The 23,319-nt window shown below is 38.0% G+C and overlaps 1 protein-coding gene across 1 annotated transcript in view; it reads right to left on the bottom strand.

The window, feature by feature from the left end:
* Positions 1-23,319, bottom strand: part of LOC124788085 (uncharacterized aarF domain-containing protein kinase 2-like) — a 106,583-nt gene that overhangs the window by 4,053 nt on the left and 79,211 nt on the right. The window contains exons 7-8 of the mRNA XM_047255182.1: positions 8,887-9,108; positions 7,986-8,111 (exon numbers count right to left, since the gene is read on the bottom strand). Of these exons, the coding sequence (XP_047111138.1) occupies positions 7,986-8,111; positions 8,887-9,108 (348 nt within the window). The remainder of the gene's footprint in view (positions 1-7,985; positions 8,112-8,886; positions 9,109-23,319) is intronic.

The raw sequence follows: 23,319 nt of genomic DNA, 5'->3' as shown, positions 1-23,319 counted from the left end.
CCGCATATTTTCGTATTACGAAAGTATAAATTCAAATTGCACCAAACACAACGCTTTAGTTTCCGGAGCGTTGAAACCGAGGTTGATATGTCCTTTTGTAAGCGAGTCATATCTCAAGCCACGAGATCTCGCTAGCAGGTGACAGCAGCTATCAGAGCATGGGACACGTGTTTTAGTCAGCCAATAGCAACATCACTTGTTACATAGCGCGAACACACAAGAGGAAAAGTTAACGGTTTACATTGATGTACACAGTACCGTATATCTACAAGAAAAGCTAAGCTTTCACATATAATATTGGTCTCTAAGATTAACACGCTACAACAGAAGCTAAGCTTTCACATGTAATATTGATCTTTTTATGCGTGTGTTACTCTTTAAGATACATCACACAAATGTGCCAGTAAATTTAAAATGACATAAATGTCTCGCGGCTCGAAATTTTTGTAAGTGGCTGGTCATCAAACTGCTCAGTTTCGAACGCTCTGTGATTTAGATATCCATCCCACTTTCTCACACGTAACATAATTCATCTTGGGTAAAAAGAAATATACTTTGAAAGTAACGATTTTCTAACCACCGTTCGCAATACTATCCGGAGACTGTTAGAAATAGGTTCGATTTAACAGTTGCCGGAGAGCGCCAGAAAACACATTATTGTGCGTGTGCAACTGCAGTGGTGTAGGAAGCCCGCATGTTCGTGTGTATAAAGCACTAAGAGAGCTTAGATCACACCATAAAAGAAACAGGGCATCAGAGGATACTCCAAAGAGCATCGGAATTTCGTAAACCATACTAAAATGCTTAATTCAGCTTGAAGTGCAAATTGGCTTTTTCCAGATTCACAATGAAGCAGTCCCATCTGATATTAAGCTTTTCAGTGTGGTTTTTGGGATGTAAATTTTCTTGGAGTACCAGTACTATACGATCTCATTTTTTGTTCTTTATTATGGCATAACGCCATACATGGCAAAAGATGATAACGTGCACTCGAAATTCAGCGAACAGTTGGAACTAGCCAATACTGTAGAATGAAACACTTCGTTTCAAATAAAATGATCGCCTCAGCGGAAAGATTAATCAAGCCAAAATTCTTTAGCAAACCTGCAAAAATAACTTCATTGTTCTGCAAGGCGATTAATGCTACTAACTTGGAAATAAAATAAAATCAGAAAACTGAAATTAATAATATATTTTTGCCCTCCGTAACTATGTGAATGTATTTTAATTCACTTGAAAACTCACGGCCACAGAAATCCGTTTTGTTTTCATTTGACGTGGGAGCTGTAAACGAAGAGAAGCAGCGAAATCACTTAACGTAAACACGGGTCACGTGCAGGTTAACCCCCTCCCCACCACAACTCTGTGCAAGCGCGAATCTGGCAGCTAGGGCGCGCGAGAAAAATTTTTCTCGTTTGCATCTGGCTGCTTGCAGCTACTACCGATACAGCTAACAGCCGAACTACATGTAGCGCCATAGCGGGAAGCCAAGCTTATACGCGAGTCAAATGCGCATGCGCAACAGACCGCTGGCAATTGGTCAAACGAACCTAATGTGAACAGTTGTGACGTCATGCTCATAGCAAGCAGTTCATTGTTACGAAGAATTGTCTGCGCCCTACGGCCTTTGACATATTTTTGCTATTTGCAGACGCTTGTGCGTGCACGGTGTTTTGTTGTAAATTGCACATTTCCTTTGCCACTAAAGTTTTATTTTTTCCCCTCTCGTTTATATTTTATTGCTGCAGTATCATTCTCCAGTAGCAGGATACATTAACGTTCTTTGCTAGAAAATCAATTCTGCAGTCAAAATTATAAAAATTTAACCGAAAGCTAAAACAATGAAAAATTCCCGGACTTCCGGAAAATTCCCGGGTTTTTCCCGGTTTCCTCCCGGATGAAAAAATTACCGGGTTTTTCCCGGATTTCCCGGGTCGTATACACCCTGTATACAGTTCATAGGAATCTGAGTCTGGGCTTGGCACCCAGAGACTGTGGTCATATTTGTGTGAGTTGTGTTTGCATGGTGTGTGTGTGTGTGTGTGTGTGTGTGTGTGTGTTCTGACGAAGGCCTGTTTGACCAAAATCTTTGTCTGACAGTTCTTTTTGTTGCGTCTATCTATGACTCGGCATCTCCACTACATGGTGAGTAGCAATTATCCTTTTTTTCATAATACTGTCATTATCCAATCCTAGATTTTCTTTATTTGTATAATGCTTGTGGACTTGTGTACTTACTCACACTGCTATAATTTATATGCACATGTTTATAAGTCAGTTGCACAAACTGACAGTTTTATTTCACACACCATACATCCAACTTCTTGCTCTTCAAGAGTAGTTTACTACGTAACAATAATACAAAACATATTTTTGGCATACTGAATATTTGTTGTTAATACGGATACACTTCAGAAAAAGTGTGGTGTTTACTTTACACCAAAGTGCTGGGTGAGATCATTCTTTTGTTCGGAAGGGGAGGCCGATAAGTGTCTCCCACCTTTCGGCCGACCAGCAATGACAGAATCGAGGTGCGAACCCTCAGTCTTCCTTAGCCGATTTTACAGAAACTATTTAGTAAAAAAACTTCATTTTTTCTGTATTTATAGCATTATCTGTCAGCTTCATGATGATGTGCACATCATTTCATTAATGGTCATAGTTATTGTGATACTTACGTGAAAGTATGACACTGCACAAAACTCGGAGAAGTGTGCAATGAAAAACAGAGGTCGCTATGATTTTGCATTAGGTGCATATTCAGGGTGTATATTGCAGACGAGGAAAAAATATTCCAGATTTTTCCCAGATTTCTCGGTTAAAAATACACTTTCTCCTGGGTGAAAATACATTTTTCGTGTTAAGTGACAGTATACTTTCCCTCGGGACTGTAAAACTTATCAATCCTTTGAGTGGTTATGGTTTTATACACCAGCGTAGGATTTCCCAGTCTTTAGAAAACGAAACTAGGGGAAAAACACGTTTTGGAAAGATCTTGAAAAAATATAAATTCGAATTCCACCGAACACCGCAGGTTACTTTCCGAAGCATTGAAATCGAGAGTGTGATGTGCTTTTGTAAGCAAGTCATAGCTCATGTCACGTGATCTTGGCAGCCGATGACAGCAGATATTCAGGTCATAGGACACGTGATGTAGTCAGCCAACAACAAAATCACTGATAAGTAGCGCGAACACACAAATAGGAAAAGTTAATGGTTTAAATTAATATACATAGTGCTGCTACAAGAAAAGCAAAGCTTTCCTGTATATATTGGTCTCAAAGATGAATAAGCTGCAAGAGAAGCTAAGCTTCCACATATAATGTTGATCTTTCCTGCGCGTGTTATGCTTTAAGATACATCACACAAATGTGTCAGTAAAATTTTTAATAACGACATAAATGATTGAACTTCAGGGCTCGAAATTCTTCTAACTGGCTAAGCTTGGTGATTTAAGAAATTCATCATACATTCTCGCACATAGTTCATCTTGTGCAACTGGATATCTGCTTCGTAAGTAAGGCTTTTCAGACTACCATTCGTAATATTTTCCTGTGACCTGTTAGAAATAGATTCGTTTCAGCAATTGCTAGAGAGCGCCGATAACAGGCGTCACGTGCTTGCGCAGCTACAATGATGCAGGATGCCCATATGTTTGTGCATGTAAAACATTAAAAAAGACATCAGGGGATACTTCAAGAGCATCGAAATTTCGCGAACCATACTAAACTGCATAATTCAGCTTAAAGAGCACATTTGTATGTCCAGTTTCCCAATGAAGTAGGCCTTGACCTGATATTAAGCTTTCCAGTATGGTTTTCAGGATGTAAATTTTCTTGTTGTACTTGTACGGTATTGTCTCATGTTTGGTTCTTTATTATGGCATAGTGCCATACGTGCTAGATGATGAAAATGGGCAGTTGAAAAGCAGAAAACATTTGAAACTAGAGAATGGTGTGGAATTGTTTCAAATAAACTGACTGCCTCAGCAGAAAAAATTAAAAAAGTCAAATTTCCAAAATTCATTTTTCCCCAAGGCGATTAATGCTTGGCTGTCAGAAAGGTGGAAATAAAATAAAATCTGAAACTAATAACATATTTTAGACTTCTGTAATTATTTGAATACACTTTAATTCACTTGATGGCTCCTGGCCAAGAAATCCATTTTGTTTTCATTTGATGTGAGAGCAGTAAATTAAGAGGAAACAGAAAAATCACTAAATGTAAATGCGGGTCACATGGAGACTACCCTCCTCCCCACTGCAACTCAAGACTGCTCTGCGCATCAGCCCCAGGTCTACGATATTTCCAAATCGGGGCAGTACACCCCCCCCCCACCCCCCACCCCCTCTCTCTTGAGTGTTTCTAATAGAACTAGAACATCAAAAATTTTCAAAAAATCGACTTTCCACAAATGTTCATTTTGTAGGGCACATCTTTCTGAAGAATCTGGTAAATAAAAAATATGTATTTGAGGAAATGTAAGACATGTTATTTAGTCTTAAAGTGCCATGCCTCTTCATGCAGCTTCTTCTATCGTACATCACTGTATTTTGCTCTGTGGAATTCAAACGTGTACATTTTGATGGATGCCATCAAACCATATTCAGGGCAGTGGAAGTTAAAATGCCTGTGGCACCTCTCCTGCTCCGTCAGCCGGTTTTACATCCTGCCCCTCTTTTTTTTTTTAAAAAAAAATCCTGCAATTAATACATTCTTTATTTCCTATTTGCTAATAACTTGCTGTTTTGTGTGATATAAAATTAAATATAGGATACATAAAACCAGTGAAGACAAGAGACAAGCAAGAAAGTACACATTTCTACAATCCTTACGTCCTAGCATTTCTTTCTCTCTAATCTTGCTGCAGATTTACATGGCATGCTTTCCTTTCTGTCTAAGAATTCATTACCTCATTAAAGATCGTCAAACATTTTTCTACATGAAAAACCGAAATGTTGTTTAATACAAATAGTACCCAAGACTGGTGTGGTTTCTCGATCCTGATTATATCTATTTTCTCACTGTCTGTTAGACAAAATGAAAGAAGTCTTTCTAATACTGCAGTTATAACACTCATCAAATACATGAGTCTGTTTGGGCACAAAATGTCAGTTTTATAACATGACAGAATACAATTCATGGAGTACCTATATCAAATGCCAATTAGGCCCACTACAAGCAAAAAGCTTTATGTCAGGAAACTGTTTCACATTTCATTCACATGCTCCAGTTTCTCATACATGAGGTCGAAAAGTAGAAGTATGAAATTTTTATATAAATTTGGTATCATCATTTTCTTCCATAATTTGTGTGATGTCCTCATTTTATTCTCCTTTCTCATTCTAACAAACAATCTTCTCACCACTAATTCTGTAACTATTCATGCTAGTGTCAAAACTTATTTTCCAGTTAACATCACTAACCCTGTCACAATCACCAGTTTAGTTATCCCGTGTTTATTCTCTACATAAGCGTTCTTATGTGTTCGTCCAATGTGTTTTCCATGCTACTCCCAGAACAGAACTTAAATGGCTGCCAGCCAGGGACTGTACAACTGGCCCTTACTAGTGTAGTGAACTGGCCAAAAATTTTTTTAAAATTTCATTTCCTTGGATATACCGAGAAGATAATACATTATCTTTCTTACCTGTTATTCCTGTTAGTCATTTATTTCCACTCTCGTAGTCTCAATCGATGGATTTTGCTAGTAATTATAACAACGCTAATCATTCACTAACCCAGTCAACCACATAAAGAAATAGCAATTGGCATTCATCCGTTCAGTTTCATTCCGCTCAGCTTGTTTACCCCGCCCCCTTTTGCTGCAGGAAAGTTTATTTGTAGATGATTCGGGGGTTGCCGTGGCAGACCTCATGTACACAACACACGCATTCAAAAATCCACTTACTATGCATTCAGAGATCAACTTAGAATGTGTTCAAAAAAACAACAGGAATGAGTTTCAAAATCATATGAATAATTGACAGACCAACGAGCGCTGAAAAAAAATGACGCTTTGTGAAACAAGGTTTTCTTCCTCAAGAATATGAATTTCGTGCCCCTCTGAAATTGCTGCCCGGGGCAGATACCCCAGTTTGCCACCCCCCCTCCCTTCCAGATATGGGCCTGTTGCACATGCACGAACCGGGCAGCTCGAGCGAGATAAGGTACTACTCATACATGACTCAACTGTGCATGTGCACAAGCCCGCTCGCAACTGCTCAAACGAATGTTAACAGTTGTGATGTCACACTCATCAGAGGCAATTTTTTGTTGTGAAGCATTGCATTGTCTTCCTAAAGCCTTGGACATATTTTGCTGTTGGGAGACACTTATATGAGCACTTTTGTATATGGCACATTTCCTTTGCAACTTAAGTTTTATTTTAGTTTCTTTTTTCTCTCCTTCATGTTTTATTGCTGCAGTATTATTACGCAGTAGTGGGATTCAGTAACATCCTTTGTTAAAGTATCGGTTCTTACCAGTCAAAATTACAAAAATTTAACTGAAAACTGAAACAATGAAAAATTCCCGGGTTTTTCCTGATTTTCTAATGGATGAAAAAGTTCCCAAGTTTCTCCCGGGTCATATACACCCTAAGGTTACATAATACGTTGTTGCATATGAAATTTAGCTAACATACTTAATTTTGCTTAATTGGATGGAGGTCTGTAGCTGTCGCCAGTCTCGAGAAAATTGATCTGACATAGCACACTCATTTGCGACCGCACCATGCCAGCGATAAAGCCAGAGTGAAACATCCATAACATTCCTCATAAACAGTTTCCGATACTGAAATGTTTTGGCAAATGATAGCACGCTAAGAGGAAAGTATTTTCTCATACTGTTGTTATGTAAAAATTACGTACCATGTTATTCCAATAACTAGAAACTTTTCTGGTGAAAGAATGTAATTTCTAAGGGCCACTGACAGCTGGTGAAATGAGAAATACTATTGATTTTGAAACAACATATGTGATGACATTACACTTTTTTTATACTGAGGATGTGCTTTTTCATAACAACAGACTTTACTTTCCCTCAGTTTCTCACTTAATAAACCGCTGTGAGAGAGATAAATATAACAACATAATAAGGGTGAGGAGATAAAGTAAAAATTGACCCACAGCACCTATCAAACTTTGTGAATGAGGATTTTTCAAGTATTGCAGAGCAAATGCAACAAAAATTCCCAAAAACAAATGTAGCACCTGTAAATAATTACAATGATATATAAAAGTTGCTACTCACCATATAGCACAGATGCTGACACACAGACACACACACACACACACACACACACACACACACACAGAGACAGATGGTATCTGTCCCCATTGACTTATATCAATGCCTGTATGCAGCTAAGGGTATTCATTTCATTGTAATATTATTACAATGCTGTTACTATCAACGAAAGAGAATGAGATTAGTAAAAAAGTGTGTTGCATAAGTGCGTACAGAACATAACAAGCTCCCTTACTAAACACAATAAATGAGTCGTTCACGTTAGAGAACTTCAAAGAGTATTTAAAACATGGAAGAGCTGAGCCTCTGCTAACAAAAGATAATGTAAAAGCATAGAAAACTACAGGCCCATTTCCCTACATTCATCATTCTCAAAAAGAATGGAATCAATTATAAAAGAAAGATTAATGAATTACTCGACTAAAGACAACCTTTTAAGTGAATAACAATTTGGTTCTGAAGTGGCAGAAGTGCAGAATCAGAGCAGGTGATTTCATTTTATATATGTAGATATATAAGATTTAATAAAATAATTTTTATTTACTTCCTAAAAAAACGCCTACAGCTTACATTTTATGTTTGCATGTTCATGTATTTTGTTTTTGACAGATAATGAATGCAAAGTACTGTATATTCTATACTATTAATACTCTCAATATTGAATTTAAACTCTGGGACTTAATATACCTACAAACATTATTAAAATTAAAACTAGTTTCATCAAAAGCCATTACCTTCGCCAAAGTAACTGTTTTACTTAGTGCCTCCTTCACTATGTTATCCATTGACTGTTTAAAACCTTCCGTGTCAGTGCACCCATGCTTCGAATGGTTAAGGAAGAGTTCCGCTACTTTTCTCCCCTTTGAATTAAAACAATTTCATCACAAATAGAACAAAAATATACAAAATATAAACAAGCTCCCGCATAACAAAATATATCGTAAGAAAAAGATTATATACAAGACATAAACAATACAAAAAGGAAGAACAATAATAGGAGTACTCAAATTCTCATTAACTATATTTGCAGAAAACCTTTTCAGCAATGTGAAACAAGTTAGTGATCTTCTTCTTTCTTTCTTTCTTTTTATTTTAGGCACTTCTTAGTCTCTCCAATATGTTTTCTAGGATTTTATTTTTATTATCCTCCATTTTTACTTACGAATTATGAATCAGGCCTAACTCTGTGGCCCCAAATATTGCACTTTCTTGTACCACAATGTGTACTGGAAATATTTTTGCTACAAATTATAAACAAATGCCAAATTGTGTTCTTGCAGCATGCTTATTAAATGTTGCTGTAACCTTAATTAAAACTCAAGTGTAAAATTAATATCAACACAATCTCAGCGTCAGCCACCAAGACACGAACAAATGGAGCATGTTTGATAAATAAATAAAATTATTAAAACAATGGATATGAAAATTCAGCATATTATATAAATTAAGTATACAAATTAAAGTATAAAGTGGTATTAATACCACTGATATTCCATAAACAAACATTTTACAGTGAGAGAGATAAATAAAACCATAGTTTAGAAAATAGTATACCTAGAATTTCAACAGCTAATAGATACAGAAATTCTGAGATTGTAAAAATCAACTGAAAAAATTTGTTAACACCATACTTACATCACCATTCACTACAGCTGTAAAGACATCTCTCAGAGCTTTTTTACCCAGTTCATCTAATGAAGCAACAATTCCACAGTCTAAAATCACAAGTCTAAAAGAAGTAGAAGGGGTTCTCTTGATTAATGAAACAACAGAGTTAGTTTCCTTGGATGATGCCACATTCTGAACCAACATATTTCCAGGATGCAGATCACCATGTGCAAAATTATCATCAAATACCTGGATGAGAAAGAAAGACTTATGATTTGATGCATAATATTTTTCAGATATCAAGCATAACAACTTTCTTTAGATAACTCAAATTTCAGAGATTTCTTAGATTCTATCTTGATACTCAACTAATCTCAAGATGAAACTGAAAAAAGAACTAAACCAAAACAGATATTTATGCCAATGATGCTAAGAACACAGCCCAGTTGCATACTTTTCATGGTCAATAAGTCTACATACATTTTCATGTTCCTGTAACTTTACAGATACTTGGCAATGTGAAAAGAAAATGATATCTAAATTGAACAAGTGAATCATAATCAGGCTGAATATGGTAGCTGGCATAGCCAACAATATATATGGTAATTTAGAAGTGAAAGAAACAAATGAAGTTTTTAATAACTGTGTATTACAAACAACTGAATGAATGCAAAAGAAGAGGCACAGTGAAGCCTACAAATGTTTTGTGAAAATCATGAAACAAAATAAAACTATGTTCAATGTAAAGAGAATATTATCAGTCAGTCTCTCTCTCTCTCTCTCTCTCTCTCTCTCTCTCTCCTTTTCCACTCTTCCAAAAACTTGATAATGTAAGATTTTTCCATCATATTCTGATAGTGACCAAAAAGGAAGAAAGTTTTACACTTTGTGACACATAACAATATGAGCTGAATAAGAGATTGTTTCCAAAATAGAGTAAAAGAAAGAGGTATGTGGTTGTAACAGAACAAAGTATCTGTTTACAATGAGGTAATAGGTAGGTGTTAAATGGTTGCATAAGTCACTGAAACATCTCTGGTCTAAATACAGCCAGAAATGCCAATTCTGCATAAATTCTTCCAGGCCATTTACCAGGTAAAAGTAAAGACACCACTGGTGGATGAAAGATCCTGAAGGGCAGAGTCAGCTACCAAATTGGTCCTTCACACACAATGACACTTTTTGCTAGTGAAGTGTGATAGTTGTGTGTTTAAATGTAGGTGCTACAATAAGTGTGTGTAGTGTGCTGTCATGTTTTTGTAGTGATGATGATGATATGAGAAAGGAGAGGGTGGAACCTAGTGCTGGAAAATAGCCTACTTCGCTCAAATAGCATCACTGGGGCCATCAAGCTTAACATCCCCACCCAACAGATAGATCACCATCAACAGTGTCTCATGGCCTCACCTCATGAGGCACAGCGGAGAGGTTTGGAATTTAATCCAGGGCATTGTTTAAACAGATAGACACTATTCACACAAGTAGACAAGAGTTTGGTGTTAATAAACATTATGATATGGACCAAGTAATGTTGGAACATTTGTTTTAAAACTGTGTGAGCAAAATGCAATTTGTGTGTGCACAAAATTTGGAAATTTGCTTTAACAAAATGTAAGTAGGGTCAAAACGGTGAAATTTGTAGATACAGTGCAGCAGAGGAGGCAGTCATATTTCATGGGACTGCAGCACCAATAGTGACAAGATGCAACTAAACAAGGGCACATTCAATGTTGCAGATGACAAATTTGCACCAATGGCTCTCAACTTCAGCCACCACATGTATACGGATGACTAAATGTAATGGGAAGAGGTAGAAAAAAACAGTATTAAGACTCCCAGCTTTCCAAGTGATTTGTTGTTTCCATCTGCAGTGCCCCCATTCCTCTCTATCTGCGTCACCGGGTCCCGCAATGCTGAGGGCACCACTTTGCTGTCTGTGAAACGGCGTGGCACAGAATGGCTCCCTCAGCAACCCATGCACGCACTGCTGTGTGTCAGCCTTGTACGCCAGCGGAGTTGCATTGTCGTCGGGATGCCGGCAGTCGACTCAGCGGTCTGCGTCCCTGCAAACTCAGCACCACTTGGTGTGAGCCGCAGGCGGCCAGCTGGGTGCTTCTTGCTGGCGTGGCTGAGATCGCAGCGACAACAAGTGCCTGTGATCCGGCATCCGAATCTGTGGCCCTCACCTCGGAACGCCTCTGGCATGTGTTGGAAGCCAGGACGACTGCCTGCGGTAGCGAGCCGTGGTGTGGCCTGCCACTGGCTAGCTATGGATCCTGCATCAGCCTCAGAGGGTCGAACCAGTGACCCACCATGGACTGGAATGCTGGCGCCCCACCGGCTGCTGCATCTAGCTGGTGATGTGACATGCCCCGCCAGCCAGGAGAGCTGCCACACTTGAATGAATCTCGTTAGAAACCCGCACCTATTTATATGCAGCTGTGCACCTCTGTTTTGCCATACGCACCATTTCGCATCACATACTCATAACACGCTAAATTGACCAGTGGGCCCCTTCTGTCTGTGATTTGTGACATACAAAACCGCCACATATACTCTTTCAGCAATTTGACGGCTCTGTGGCCTCTATTCTACTTCGCAACTGTTGGTATGCATAACTCACTGCAATCCGGTCCGCACCTGGCTGTAACTTGTGATATTGCACAAAACTAACTTTATTATTATTATTTTGAGCTTTTCCTCATTACAGAGGCTTATCTCCAACGTAATAATTTACTTGGAAATTACAATACAAACAATAAACGTTCTTAAACTATAATCTCAAAATATTTCTCCAGGTGTTTCGATCTTGTGTGTCCTCTTCCTCTGCGCCCATTCTCCTCATTATGTGCTGTACACTTTGGAGCCAGGTTGTCATAGGTCGTCGTCTTCTTCTTCTCTCCTCCAGTTCCCACTCCAGTATCAATTTTGGTATTCTGGTTTTCTCCATTCGTCGTACATGCCCGTACCACTGTAATTTCTTCCTATCCATTACGTCATATATTCTTTCTTTTATTTCCATTCTCCTTATTACTTCGGTGTTCCTTATCTTTTCTTTCCTGGAGATTCTTGCCGATCTTCTCCAAAAGTCCATCTCTATAGCTTGTAATTTTTTAATGTGCTTCATGTTAATTGTCCAGGTCTCCATTCCATACAGAACCACACTCTCTAATATGGATTTGTATATTAGTTTTTTAGTTCTGCTCATTACATTCCTGCTCCATAAGACTGAGTTAAGCATCCCAATGACCCTCCGTCCGCTACTAATTCTTTTATTGATTTCTGACTCTGATTTTCCCTCGATTTCTAAAATGGATCCTAAATAACAGAAAGTGTTTATCTTTTTGATTTTCTTTCCTTCAATGTATAGCTCATCTGAATCATTAGTCAAGTATTCTGTTTTTTGGTAATTAATCTTCAAACCCCAAGTTTTGTATGCTACTGCTAGTTGATTGCACATATAGTTGGCATCCTCCCCATCTTGTGCTACTACTTCTTGATCATCAGCAAATAATAAATGATGTAGGTAAACTCCATCTCTTATTTCTAATCCCATACTATTACATTTACGAGACCATGTTCTAAGGCTAATATCTATATAGATTTTAAATAATAATGGTGACATGAGACAGCCTTGTAAAAGGCCTTTGCTTGTTCTAAATTTCTGTGAAAGTTTATTACCAACTTTCACTTGGCAAATGTTATCTTTATACATCTGTTGTATTATTTTAATCAAGGGAGGGTTTATGTTTGCCATATGTAGTGCTCTCCAAAGTAATTTTCTTGGAACAGTATCATATGCTTTTTCTAGATCTATGAAAATTAATCCTATATTTTTTTGATTTTTCCCTATGTTTCTCCAAAATCTGTCGTAATGTGAAAATATGGTCTACACATGATCTCCCAGCCATGAATCCACATTGTTCTTCTTGGGTTCTAAAATTTTTTTCCAGTTTGTTTTTAATTACTCTCACAAAAATCCTCATTAATGTGTTTGTAACACAAATTCCTCGATAGTTTGAACAAATTTTGCGATCCCCTTTCTTAAATATTGTATTAATGTAACCTAGCTTCATCTCGTTGGGTATTGAATCTCCATGTATCATTTTGTTGAAGAGCTGTGTTATCAGTTTCACAATTTTGTCACCACCATATTTCAGACACTCCAGATTGATATTTCCTGGTCCCGGTGATTTACCATTCTTTCCTGTTCTCAACGCCTGAAGTACTTCACTTTCTAAAATCTGGATCTCATCATCTTCATGTCCTTTATCTTCCCCTGTTCCTTCTTCTAGATATTCTTCTCTGTCCTCATTTAATAATTTTTGGAAATACTCTTCCCATTCCTTTTGTGTTATCAGTTGGAGATTAGTTTTGCTTTTTGTATCCTGTCGAAGCCCTTTCAATACTGACCATGCTTCTTTTGCTCTCCCAAATCCTAATTTGCTATTCACCTTGGCACAAGTTCTTTCCCATGCTTCATTTTTTGCCATCCTTATTTTTTTCATCACTTCATTCTTCTTTCTCTTGTATATTGATCTTATTTCTTCTGATTTATCATTCAACCACTGAAGGAACGCATTTCGTTTTTCTCTAATGAGGACCTCTAGTTCCTCTGACCACCACTCTGCTGCACGGTTGTGGTTGCTATCTTTTTTACCCAACACCTCCATTGCTATGATTTTCACATTAGCTTTTATATAGTCGTATATTTCCTCTGTACTTCCCTCAAATGATTCAACCAGTTTCCTTTCCATCCTGGCCGCAAAGAGTGTTCTGATACTTTCGTCTTGTAGGCTGTCAATATTAAAAGGTAAATTTTCATCTTTCTCAGTCTGGTTTGTTTTATTTATGTTACTTGTATCGCTCCTTGCATTCTTCCATGGCCAGAAAGACTTCATTTTAACTAGATAATGGTCTGATCCACACTGGGCTCCTCTATAAGATCTGACGTCTACTGCTTTGAAACTACTTGTTTGCCTAGTGATAATATAATCTATTATAGAACGAATTTCTTTGGTGTTCTGTTGCCAAATATATTTATGAATGTCCTTATGTTTGAAAAATGTGTTGGTAATTTTTAGATCAAATTGTTCACAAATTGCAATCAATCGTTCTCCATTGTCATTGAGAAGAGGCCAAAACTAACTTTCCCTATCCTAAATGGTGGTGCCGCTACAGCTCTAACAGCATTGTCTGTATCACTTTGAATCCAATAGCAATGCTAAAACACCACTGCAACAAACGCCAAAGCAAAGGAAATTAATGGAAGTGCAAACAATAACTATATTCTAGAATGAATTTTCACTTTGCAGCAGATTAAAAGTTCTGGACTGGGACTGAATATAGGAGAGAGGTACTGGTGACAGTAAGGTTCCGACAGCAGGTTGTAAGTTGTGAGTGGATTGCTCAGTTGGTAGAGTGAAAGGTAAAGGTCCATGTTCAACTTCTGGTCTGGCACACAGTTTTAATCTGCCAGAAAGTACCTTGTTAATTTTTGAAAACCAGAGCAGGTCACAGGAAAATAGAACGAGAGTGAAGGTGCTTAGTACAGACACAGTATAAACATAACAAACAATATGGTGTTAAAATAGTGGAAGTTTATCGTAGGCAGCATCCAAGCACAAATAAGGCTATAATACTATCAGGTAGTGGCTTTCTTTGAAGAGGTCTGGATGCTATGTGAATCTATGCACAAGTAAATATAAAGAGTCTGGGCAGTTTGAGAGGCAGGAAGACACTCATCTCCACCCTACGAGAACTGGACCTAGAAGATAATATCACCAGACTAGTCCAGCTCACTCCTCAAACATGGCTTCCAAAGTCAAATTTCGAAGTAAACTCTGAGTTTCATCATTCAAACAGGAGTTAGACAATGTGATGGCCTGTTGTGAATGCTCTTCAATTGTGTACTGGAGAAGATTATCAGGGAATGGAATTGCACACTACCATCAGGCACTGGAATGAAGATTGGATACAAGAACGATAACCTCACTGTACACTGCCTAGCCTTTGCAGATGACTTTGTCTTATTAGCCAACAATATAGATGACCTCACCAACTGCAGAGCCTGTACAGCATAGCAGCCAAGACCTGTTTAAAGGTCAGTATGCAAAAAACTGAGTTCACGATAATCATAAAGGGAGTCCCATCTCCAGTTCCATTAAAAGCCACCAACATTCATGACATCCCTACAGTCAAATATATAGAAGAGTTGATTTCAGCAATTGACAGGGAGATCTTGGCAGTACGCACTAGATGTGCCAAGTTGGACAGAGTCTACCACTCTTGCAAGAGCATTTACATCTCTAAGTACCTTCCCAAGAACCCTAGGCTCGAACATTAAAACTCAGTAGTAAGGCCCTCCATATTATATGCCTCTGACTGCCTCTTAATGAACAGGAAGTGCCCACTCAGGAAATTAGAGCTCAAGGAATGCAAAACCCTAATAAGCATGCTAGGACCAATAAGAAAAGGGGATGACACCTGAAAAACCAGACAACCAACAGTGAGCTGTACCATCTCCAAGAAGTCAGTTACATCTATGGGGAAAAGGTGACTGGCCTTCTACGGACATTTGACCCACAGAATCACTGCAGACTTATGAACTGCATCTTCACCACAAGAGGTAGAGGGAAAGCCTCCAAGAACAAATGGATCACCACAGTGAAATCAGACCTTGAAATTTCACTAAAAACCATACAGGACCAGTCCAAATTCAAGGGGTATTCCCAATGTTCCTTAACCGCAAAAAGAGCATTCGGACCAGCAGAGCAAAATGGACAGAGGAGAGAAAGCTTGCTCACAGCCAGAAATTAAAGCTTTCTGGGCTAAGAAGGAAGAGAAGACCCACGTGAAAAGTCAAAAGGAGCACCATGGTCCTAAGTAGGTCCAAAGAAGAAGAAGAAAAAGAAATAGTTCAGGCAATGAACAACAATCACAAGTCACAATTATATAATTTGTGAATCAATGGGAGTTTTGGAATTAAGCATTTAATTAACTGATGTGGCAAAATACACATCGTCCCCCCGACCTCCAACTAAGATTATCCTATACCACAGGGACTTCACACATGCTGATCAGCTTGCAATGCACAGAAAGAAGAATTGCCTGTTATTAAGAGCATTGTGTTTTGTGGTGTGAAAGAGCTACAAATGGTAATTAGGGACCCAGAATTTCAGTCTCTATTTCTGCTGAAATTAGCAACTTTTTGGTAAAATTAATATCTATTTTTAGTGAAATTTGCATCTAATTCTCTGTTTGCACAAATTAGAACTATAAATTTACAAAGTTGTCATGCAGCTTGCCTAGAGACAAAGCCTTAGTGTGTTAAAATTGACTGTTAAAAAAAAGTGGTGTTGGAGAGCTTCTTGACTGGAAAGTTTGCTTTTGCAGAACTTCAACAGATTTTTTAATGGTCTCTTCTTGTTTTCCTTTTTGGCTCTATTTAAACTTCCGACAATTAAGTGTTTATGTTGAGAGTCAGCAGCATTTTTCTACACAAGAATAGACTGCTTCTCTGATTTAAGTTGTTTTTCTATATTATTTTTCTTTTCCCACCCAAATTTATAATTACAAAATTGGCAGCCATTGATTTTGACCTTTTGTGGTCATTCACAGTTATGCAAACCATACTGGACAATGCTACAGGCAGAACCGACAAACTACTTGGCGCAGAAGCAGAACTGAAAATAACTCGATTTGCACATTAGGGGAGACTTTACACATTATCAAAATATGTTGACAGATTTTGTTTTCTGGGTGCTACAATACTGAGTGAGGACACTACAAAACTGGTGGTTGATCACAAGCATAAACAAACTAGAACTGTGATAACCAGAGGAGATGGTCATGTGGATCACCAATCACTTTTGATTGCAAGTATCATAATCCAACTCCATGGCGGACCAGAATTAATCTTTTCACTCATTTAAAAGTAAGAAAGGAAAACAATTAGCATCACAACAGAAAACACTCGGTAATGGATGGTTGTGAGCTCAACAAACCAGCTATGGGAGCCAAATATGATATAATGAGATAAGTTATGCTGGAATGGGCATTCTTGAAAATATTTTAGAGGTGTCTCAGCAGTAATGGCTACAGCACAGATCTTGCACAGGTTGGCAGTGTCATAAACGGTGAAGTTCAGGACCAACCTCTACCGGTATCTGATGACACCTAAAACTGCCACATTAAAGTGTCCAACTTTTGAACTTTAGCTAGCAAAGAAACACATGTCTTTCTCTTTTTCTAAGAAGCTACGGTCTATTCCTTTTTGCCTGCTTCATTTACTGCATTTTTATATTTTCTCCTTTCATCAATTAAATTTAATATTTCTTCTGTTACCCAAGGATTTCTACTAGCCCTCGTCTTTTTACCTACTTGATCCTCTGCTGCAGTCACTACTTCATTGCATTGTAGGAGTCCTACAATGCATTATACAGTGTGTACAGAAACCATTCAATCACCCACAGTTGATGTGGCACCAGAGTATTGAGTGCACTGATACATCTCTGCATTCATGCACTTTCTGTTTTCCAAACACATTCTTATGCATATTATCTTTCCAAATTGGGCTTCCCAAGATGATATGCGATACCAGTAACCAAAAATTAATTTAGTTTTCAATTTTCAATATTTGTATGCAGAAAATAAAACTATTTCAAATATCTCTTATGAAATAGTTCGTCTGGATACAGTTCACTATGAAATAGCATTTATTATGTACTTTTTTGTTTTCATATTTTGAGGCAGAATTTACATCTATGTTCACATTTACAGTAAAATGTGAACTTTTCAGGTTCCCCCTGATAATGTAACAGAGATGTTGACGAACTTGTAACTTGAAGTGAAACTCAATCAACAGTGAGGATCATGGCTAAAGTAACTGACAGGCAGAAATAGCCAGTGAACTGAAGACCCGTGAAAAGGCCAGAAACACTGTGGAAGTGACAAACATGGATTCTTGAAAGACAGCGAAATTAATGTAATAGTTGTCTGTGTGCCCAAAAGACCATCTATAATTGCCAAATGAAGTATGACAAAATAAGTTAGGTTGAAATGAGTGTTCTAATGGTCCTCTTGAAAATATTTTAGAGGTATGGCTCGGTGTCTCAGTGGTAAAGTGCCAGGCTATGGAACTAAAGATCTCAGGTTTGATCCCCACTTAGTCCTAAAATTTTAATCTTTTACTTATCATTTCTCTCACTTATGGCAATGTTAGTTAATGTGAAAAACACTGAGTTTTACCAAGGTTCAGGGTCCGCAATCAATTGAAGATCCCCTTGCAACTGTATGGGTAAGTCAGTTCAAAGTACTGACAAAAGCAACAGCATACACAACCTCCAATAAGTTAATGCCTAGTAAAGTACTATGGTGTTCAGACCCAACTTTGGGTTGAAAACAGTTTAACTTTACTACATTAACAAAACAGGAAGAGGCACAGAAACAGTGATGTACTTATAGGAACAGAATGAAAAAATCAGAGGAGCTGAAAAAGGATATCCCTCAGGAACTATAATAATCATCGCACAATAGCGAAGTTCAGCTTTTCTTGTGACCACAGTAAAGTAACCTCTGAAACAATGGAGAAGCATAATCATTATCATTATCACCACTTAACAGCCTCAGTTTTCTGGGTGCTGTGTAAAAGCCTGCTCCCTATCTTGATATGCTCTTCTGAACATTGTTTGCTACATATTTCATGGCTATATCATCTCAAAAACTTCCAAGGTAGGCAAATTTTGCGACATTTTCCATCTTGATGTGGAGGAAAGTATTAACAATAAATAGAAGGTAAGCATAGCAAAATTTTGTGGATAAAGTTCCTGAATTTTTTGACCAGACCTCATATACAGTGCTGTGTCAGGAAACATATTGGATTTAGCAGCTGTTGATGTGTTCGAATTTCTACCATGGACAAAAGGGATGATATCTTGGTTTGTTACGTTTTACCCACTAAGATGTAGCACAGGAAAGATTGTTGCAGGTACAGCACATAAAGCCTATATTAAGCAGCCAGGGACATCCTAAAAAGTATTGTTTACTAACGAACTGCAATGTGTGTCTTTGCCAGGAAAAAGAATGCTTAAGGAAAAAGTGTAACTTAATCACAGCTAACACTTGGTTCAAGAATCATAAAAGAAGGTTGTATACATGGAAGAATCTTGGAGATACTAGAAGGTATCAGATAGATTACATAATGGTAAGACAAAGATTTAGGGACAAGGTTTTAAATTGTAAGACATTTCCAGGGGCAGATGTGGACTCTGACCACAATCTTTTGGTTATGAACTGTAGATTAAAATGGAAGAAACTGCAAAAAGGTGGGAATTTAAGGAGATGGGACCTGGATATACTGACTAAACCAGAGGTTGTACAGAGTTTCAGGGAGAGCATAAGGGAACAATTGACAGGAATGGGGGAAAGAAATACAGTAGAAGAAGAATAGGTAGCTCTGAGGGGTGAAGTAGTGAATGCAGCAGAGGATCAAGTAGGTAAAAAGACAAGGGCTAGTAGAAATCCTTGGGTAACAGAAGAAATATTAAATTTAATTGATGAAAGGAGAAAATATAAAAATGCAGTAAATGAAGCAGGCAAAAAGGAATACAAACGTCTCAAAAATGAGATCGACAGGAAGTGCAAAATGGCTACGCAGTGATGGCTGGAGGACAAATGTAAGGATGTAGAGGCACATATCACTAGGGGTAAGATAGATACTGCCTACAGGAAAATTAAAGAGACCTTTGGAGAAAAGAGAGCCACCTGTATGAATATCAAGTTCTAAGCAAAGAAGGGAAAGCAGAAAGGTGGAAGAAGTATGTAGAGGGTCTATACAAGGGTGCTGTACTTGAGGACAATATTATGGAAATGGAAGTAGATGTAGATGAAGATGAAATGGGAGATAAGATAATGTATGAAGAGTTTGGCAAAGCACTGAAAGACCTGAGCTGAAACAAGGCCCCGGGAGTAGACAACATTCCATTAGAACTACTGATGGCCTTGGGAGAGCCAGTCCTGACTAAATTCTACCATCTGGTGAGCAAGATGTATGACACAGGCAAAATACCCTCAGACTTCAAGAAGAATATAATAATTCCAATCCCAAAGAAAGCAGGTGCTGACAGATGTGAAAATTACAGAACTATCAGTTTAATAAGTCACAGCTGCAAAATAGTAACGCAAATTCTTTACAGACAAATGGAAAAACTGGTAGAAGCTGACCTCGGGGAAGATCAGTTTGGATTCCGTAGAAACACTGGAACACGTGAGGCAATACTGACCTTATGACTTATCATAGAAGAAAGATTAAGGAAAGGCAAACCTATGTTTCTAGCATTTGTAGACTTAGAGAAAGCTTTTGATAATGTTGACTGGAATACTCTCTTTCAAATTCTAAAGGTGGCAGGGGTAAAATACAGGGAGCGAAAGGCTTTTTACGATTTGTACAGAAACGAGATGGCAGTTATAAGAGTCGAGGGGCATGAAAGGAAAGCAGTGGTTGGGAAGGGAGTGAGACAGGGTTGTAGCCTCTGCCCGATGCTATTCAATCTGTATATTGAGCAAGCAGTAAAGGAAACAAAAGAATAATTTGGAGTAGGTATTAAAATCCATGGAGAAGAAATAAAAACTTTGAGGTTCACCGATGACATTGTAATTCTGTCAGACACAGAAAAGGACTTGGAAGAGCAGTTGAATGGAATGGACAGTGTCTTGCAAGGAGGATATAAGATGAACATCAACAACAGCAAAACGAGGATAATGTACTGTAGTCGAATTAAGTCGGGTGATGCTGAGGGAATTAGATTAGAAAATGAGACACTTAAAGTAAAGGAGTTGTGCTATTTGGGGAGCAAAATAACTAATGATGGTCGAAGTAGAGAGGATATAAAATGTAGACTGGCAATGGCAAGGAAAGCGTTTCTGAAGAAGAGAAATTTGCTAACATTGAGTATAGATTTAAGTGTCAGGAAGTCGTTTCTGAAAGTCTACGTATGGAGTGTAGCCATGTATGGAAGTGAAACATGAACGATAAATAGTTTGGACAAGAAGAGAATAGAAGCTTTCGAAATGTGGTGCTACAGAAGAATGCTGAAGATTACATGGGTAGATCACGTAACTTGAATAGAATTGGGGAGAAGAGGAGTTTGTGGCACAACTTGACAAGAAGAAGGGACCGGTTGTTAGGACATGTTCTGTGGCATCAAGGGATCACAAATTTAGCATTTGAGGGCAGCGTGGAGGGTAAAAATCATAGAGGGGGACCAAGAGATGAATACACTAAGCAGATTCAGAAGGATGTAGGTTGCATTAAGTACTGGGAGATGAAGTAGCTTGTACAGGATAGAGTAGCATGGAGAGCTGCATCAAACCAGTCTCAGGACTGAAGATCACAACAACAACAAGGAAATAGGGATTTGAGTTACCCATGTACTAAAGCACCATCATGCTGATAATCCATTACATTGAGTAATGCATCTCTGCAGACCACTAACATTATGAAAATATCTTCACCTGAAATGGTGCATACTAGGAAATCAAGAAGCTTAACATCAAAATTGTTGATTTCCTTCCACACCAGGGAACATTTAAGAAGCTCAAGAACTTGTGCTGAAATATATGAAACGAAAAGAAGAGAAGCACAGCCTAAAAGCTAATGCATTGCAGTTTTAAACATATTACCTTGTATTAGCAAAATGTCACAATCAGGCCCAAAATTGAACATAGAGATAACATTTATTAAATTATGTATCACCATACAGAGTGATGTGGATAGTTCACCTGAGGGCCCTGGAAACTGCTGGTACAAAACCATGTTCAAGCAAACACTAAAGGACTGAACAATACTAATGCCCAATAATTGCTGAAAAATCCTTACAACCCCACAGTATATCAAAAATGTACCTAAGAAAGATTTATCAGCATAGTGACAGTGTTTCTAGTTTAAATAGTAGCTCCAGCAGAACACTGTTAAACATCCATAAGAAATTATTAGTGATCAATAGGCATCATATACACAAGTTGCTTACAGAACTAAAACTAAACAAGTCAGTTGATGTATGCCAAAACTGTTAGTGGCAGAAGACATACAGTGTGCAAGGAAATGGTTCCCAGAGGCAGAAAGCATGAAGATCAGCTGTGTACATACAGAGCATTACTAATCTGTTTGTCTGCAGGGAAACGTTGGCAACCACAAATGAATGACATTTTATGATGTAAAAAACAAGATAAAGAAAAGATAGATTGCTACTCACTGTAAAGATGATATGTTGAGTTGCAGACAGGGACAAGAAAAAGACAGTTGCACATAGCTTTCGGCCACAGCCTTCTTCTGTAAAAGAAACACACACACACACACACACACACACACATATTTATTCACACAAGCAAGCACACCTCACATACACATAGCCACCATCTCCAGCAGCTCATACCAGAAGGCGTGCATTCACACGTTTTTGGTAAACAGAAGACACCACATTAGAAGTCTGCCACTCATGGTCTAGTGGACAGCATCACTGCGTCTAGATCATAGGGTTGTGGGTTTGATTCCTGGCTGGGTCAGAAATTTTCTTCACTCATGGACTGGGTGTCTGTGTTGTCCTAATTACTTCATCTCACCTTCTTCACAAAAATGTGCAAGTCACTGAAGTGGCAAGACATGCACCAGGCCGCCAAACGACCTCACATGGGGTCTCCCAGTCAATAATGTGACCACTTCATTTACCACATTAGAAACAAAGTGTTTTGGAATTGCCACTGCTGTGTGTCGGCCCCACCAGATGAGCCTGTGCCTGAATGATATTAACCAATTGTTAAGATCAAATGGGGGCACTCAAAATTGACAATGTTCCCTCTGCAAATGACATCTGTCAAGCTGATTATATTTGCACCACTGACCCATGGCCCCAAATTATTTAAAGAACTTAACTTCCACATATAAAACAGCTTCAAACATCTCATTACTTTACAAACGAGTTAATGTGTTAAATATTTGACATTAAACATGTAAAACCTTGATAACTGAAGACAAATCCTTAATAATATGGCTTTAATTAATTTCAGATTATTCATCCATAGACTAATGAAAAGGTCAAAATCAAATATGGTAAATCGAAAAAGTGATAACCCCCATACACAGGCTGGTCTGCAACAATGTGAAAAGCTTATAAGGATGTTGCACAGGAGGTTGTGGTGAGAAATAATCATTAAGAAAAAATTCAATATGTTATATTGTTTCAAGTTATGCAGTATTGAGTTTAGCTTATCAGGTCGTCGTGCATGCAAATTCAAACACTTGTGCATGCTAAAATGCAGTAGACATCTGTGAGTTACTACTTACACAAATGCTCATTACCAGTTAAAATATGCCTTTTTCAGAACTGATAAATTTAAGCTATGTGAGCAACAGGTATGTTTGTTCAGTTTGAAGAAATCAAATGAAGGGCAAGTTTGGCAACA

The sequence above is a fragment of the Schistocerca piceifrons genome, chromosome 3 (assembly GCF_021461385.2).
Source record: "Schistocerca piceifrons isolate TAMUIC-IGC-003096 chromosome 3, iqSchPice1.1, whole genome shotgun sequence".
Classification (NCBI taxonomy): Eukaryota; Metazoa; Arthropoda; class Insecta; order Orthoptera; family Acrididae; genus Schistocerca; species Schistocerca piceifrons.
The sequence above is the reverse complement of the archived record's forward strand: the minus strand, read 5'-3'. Positions and strand labels throughout refer to the sequence as shown.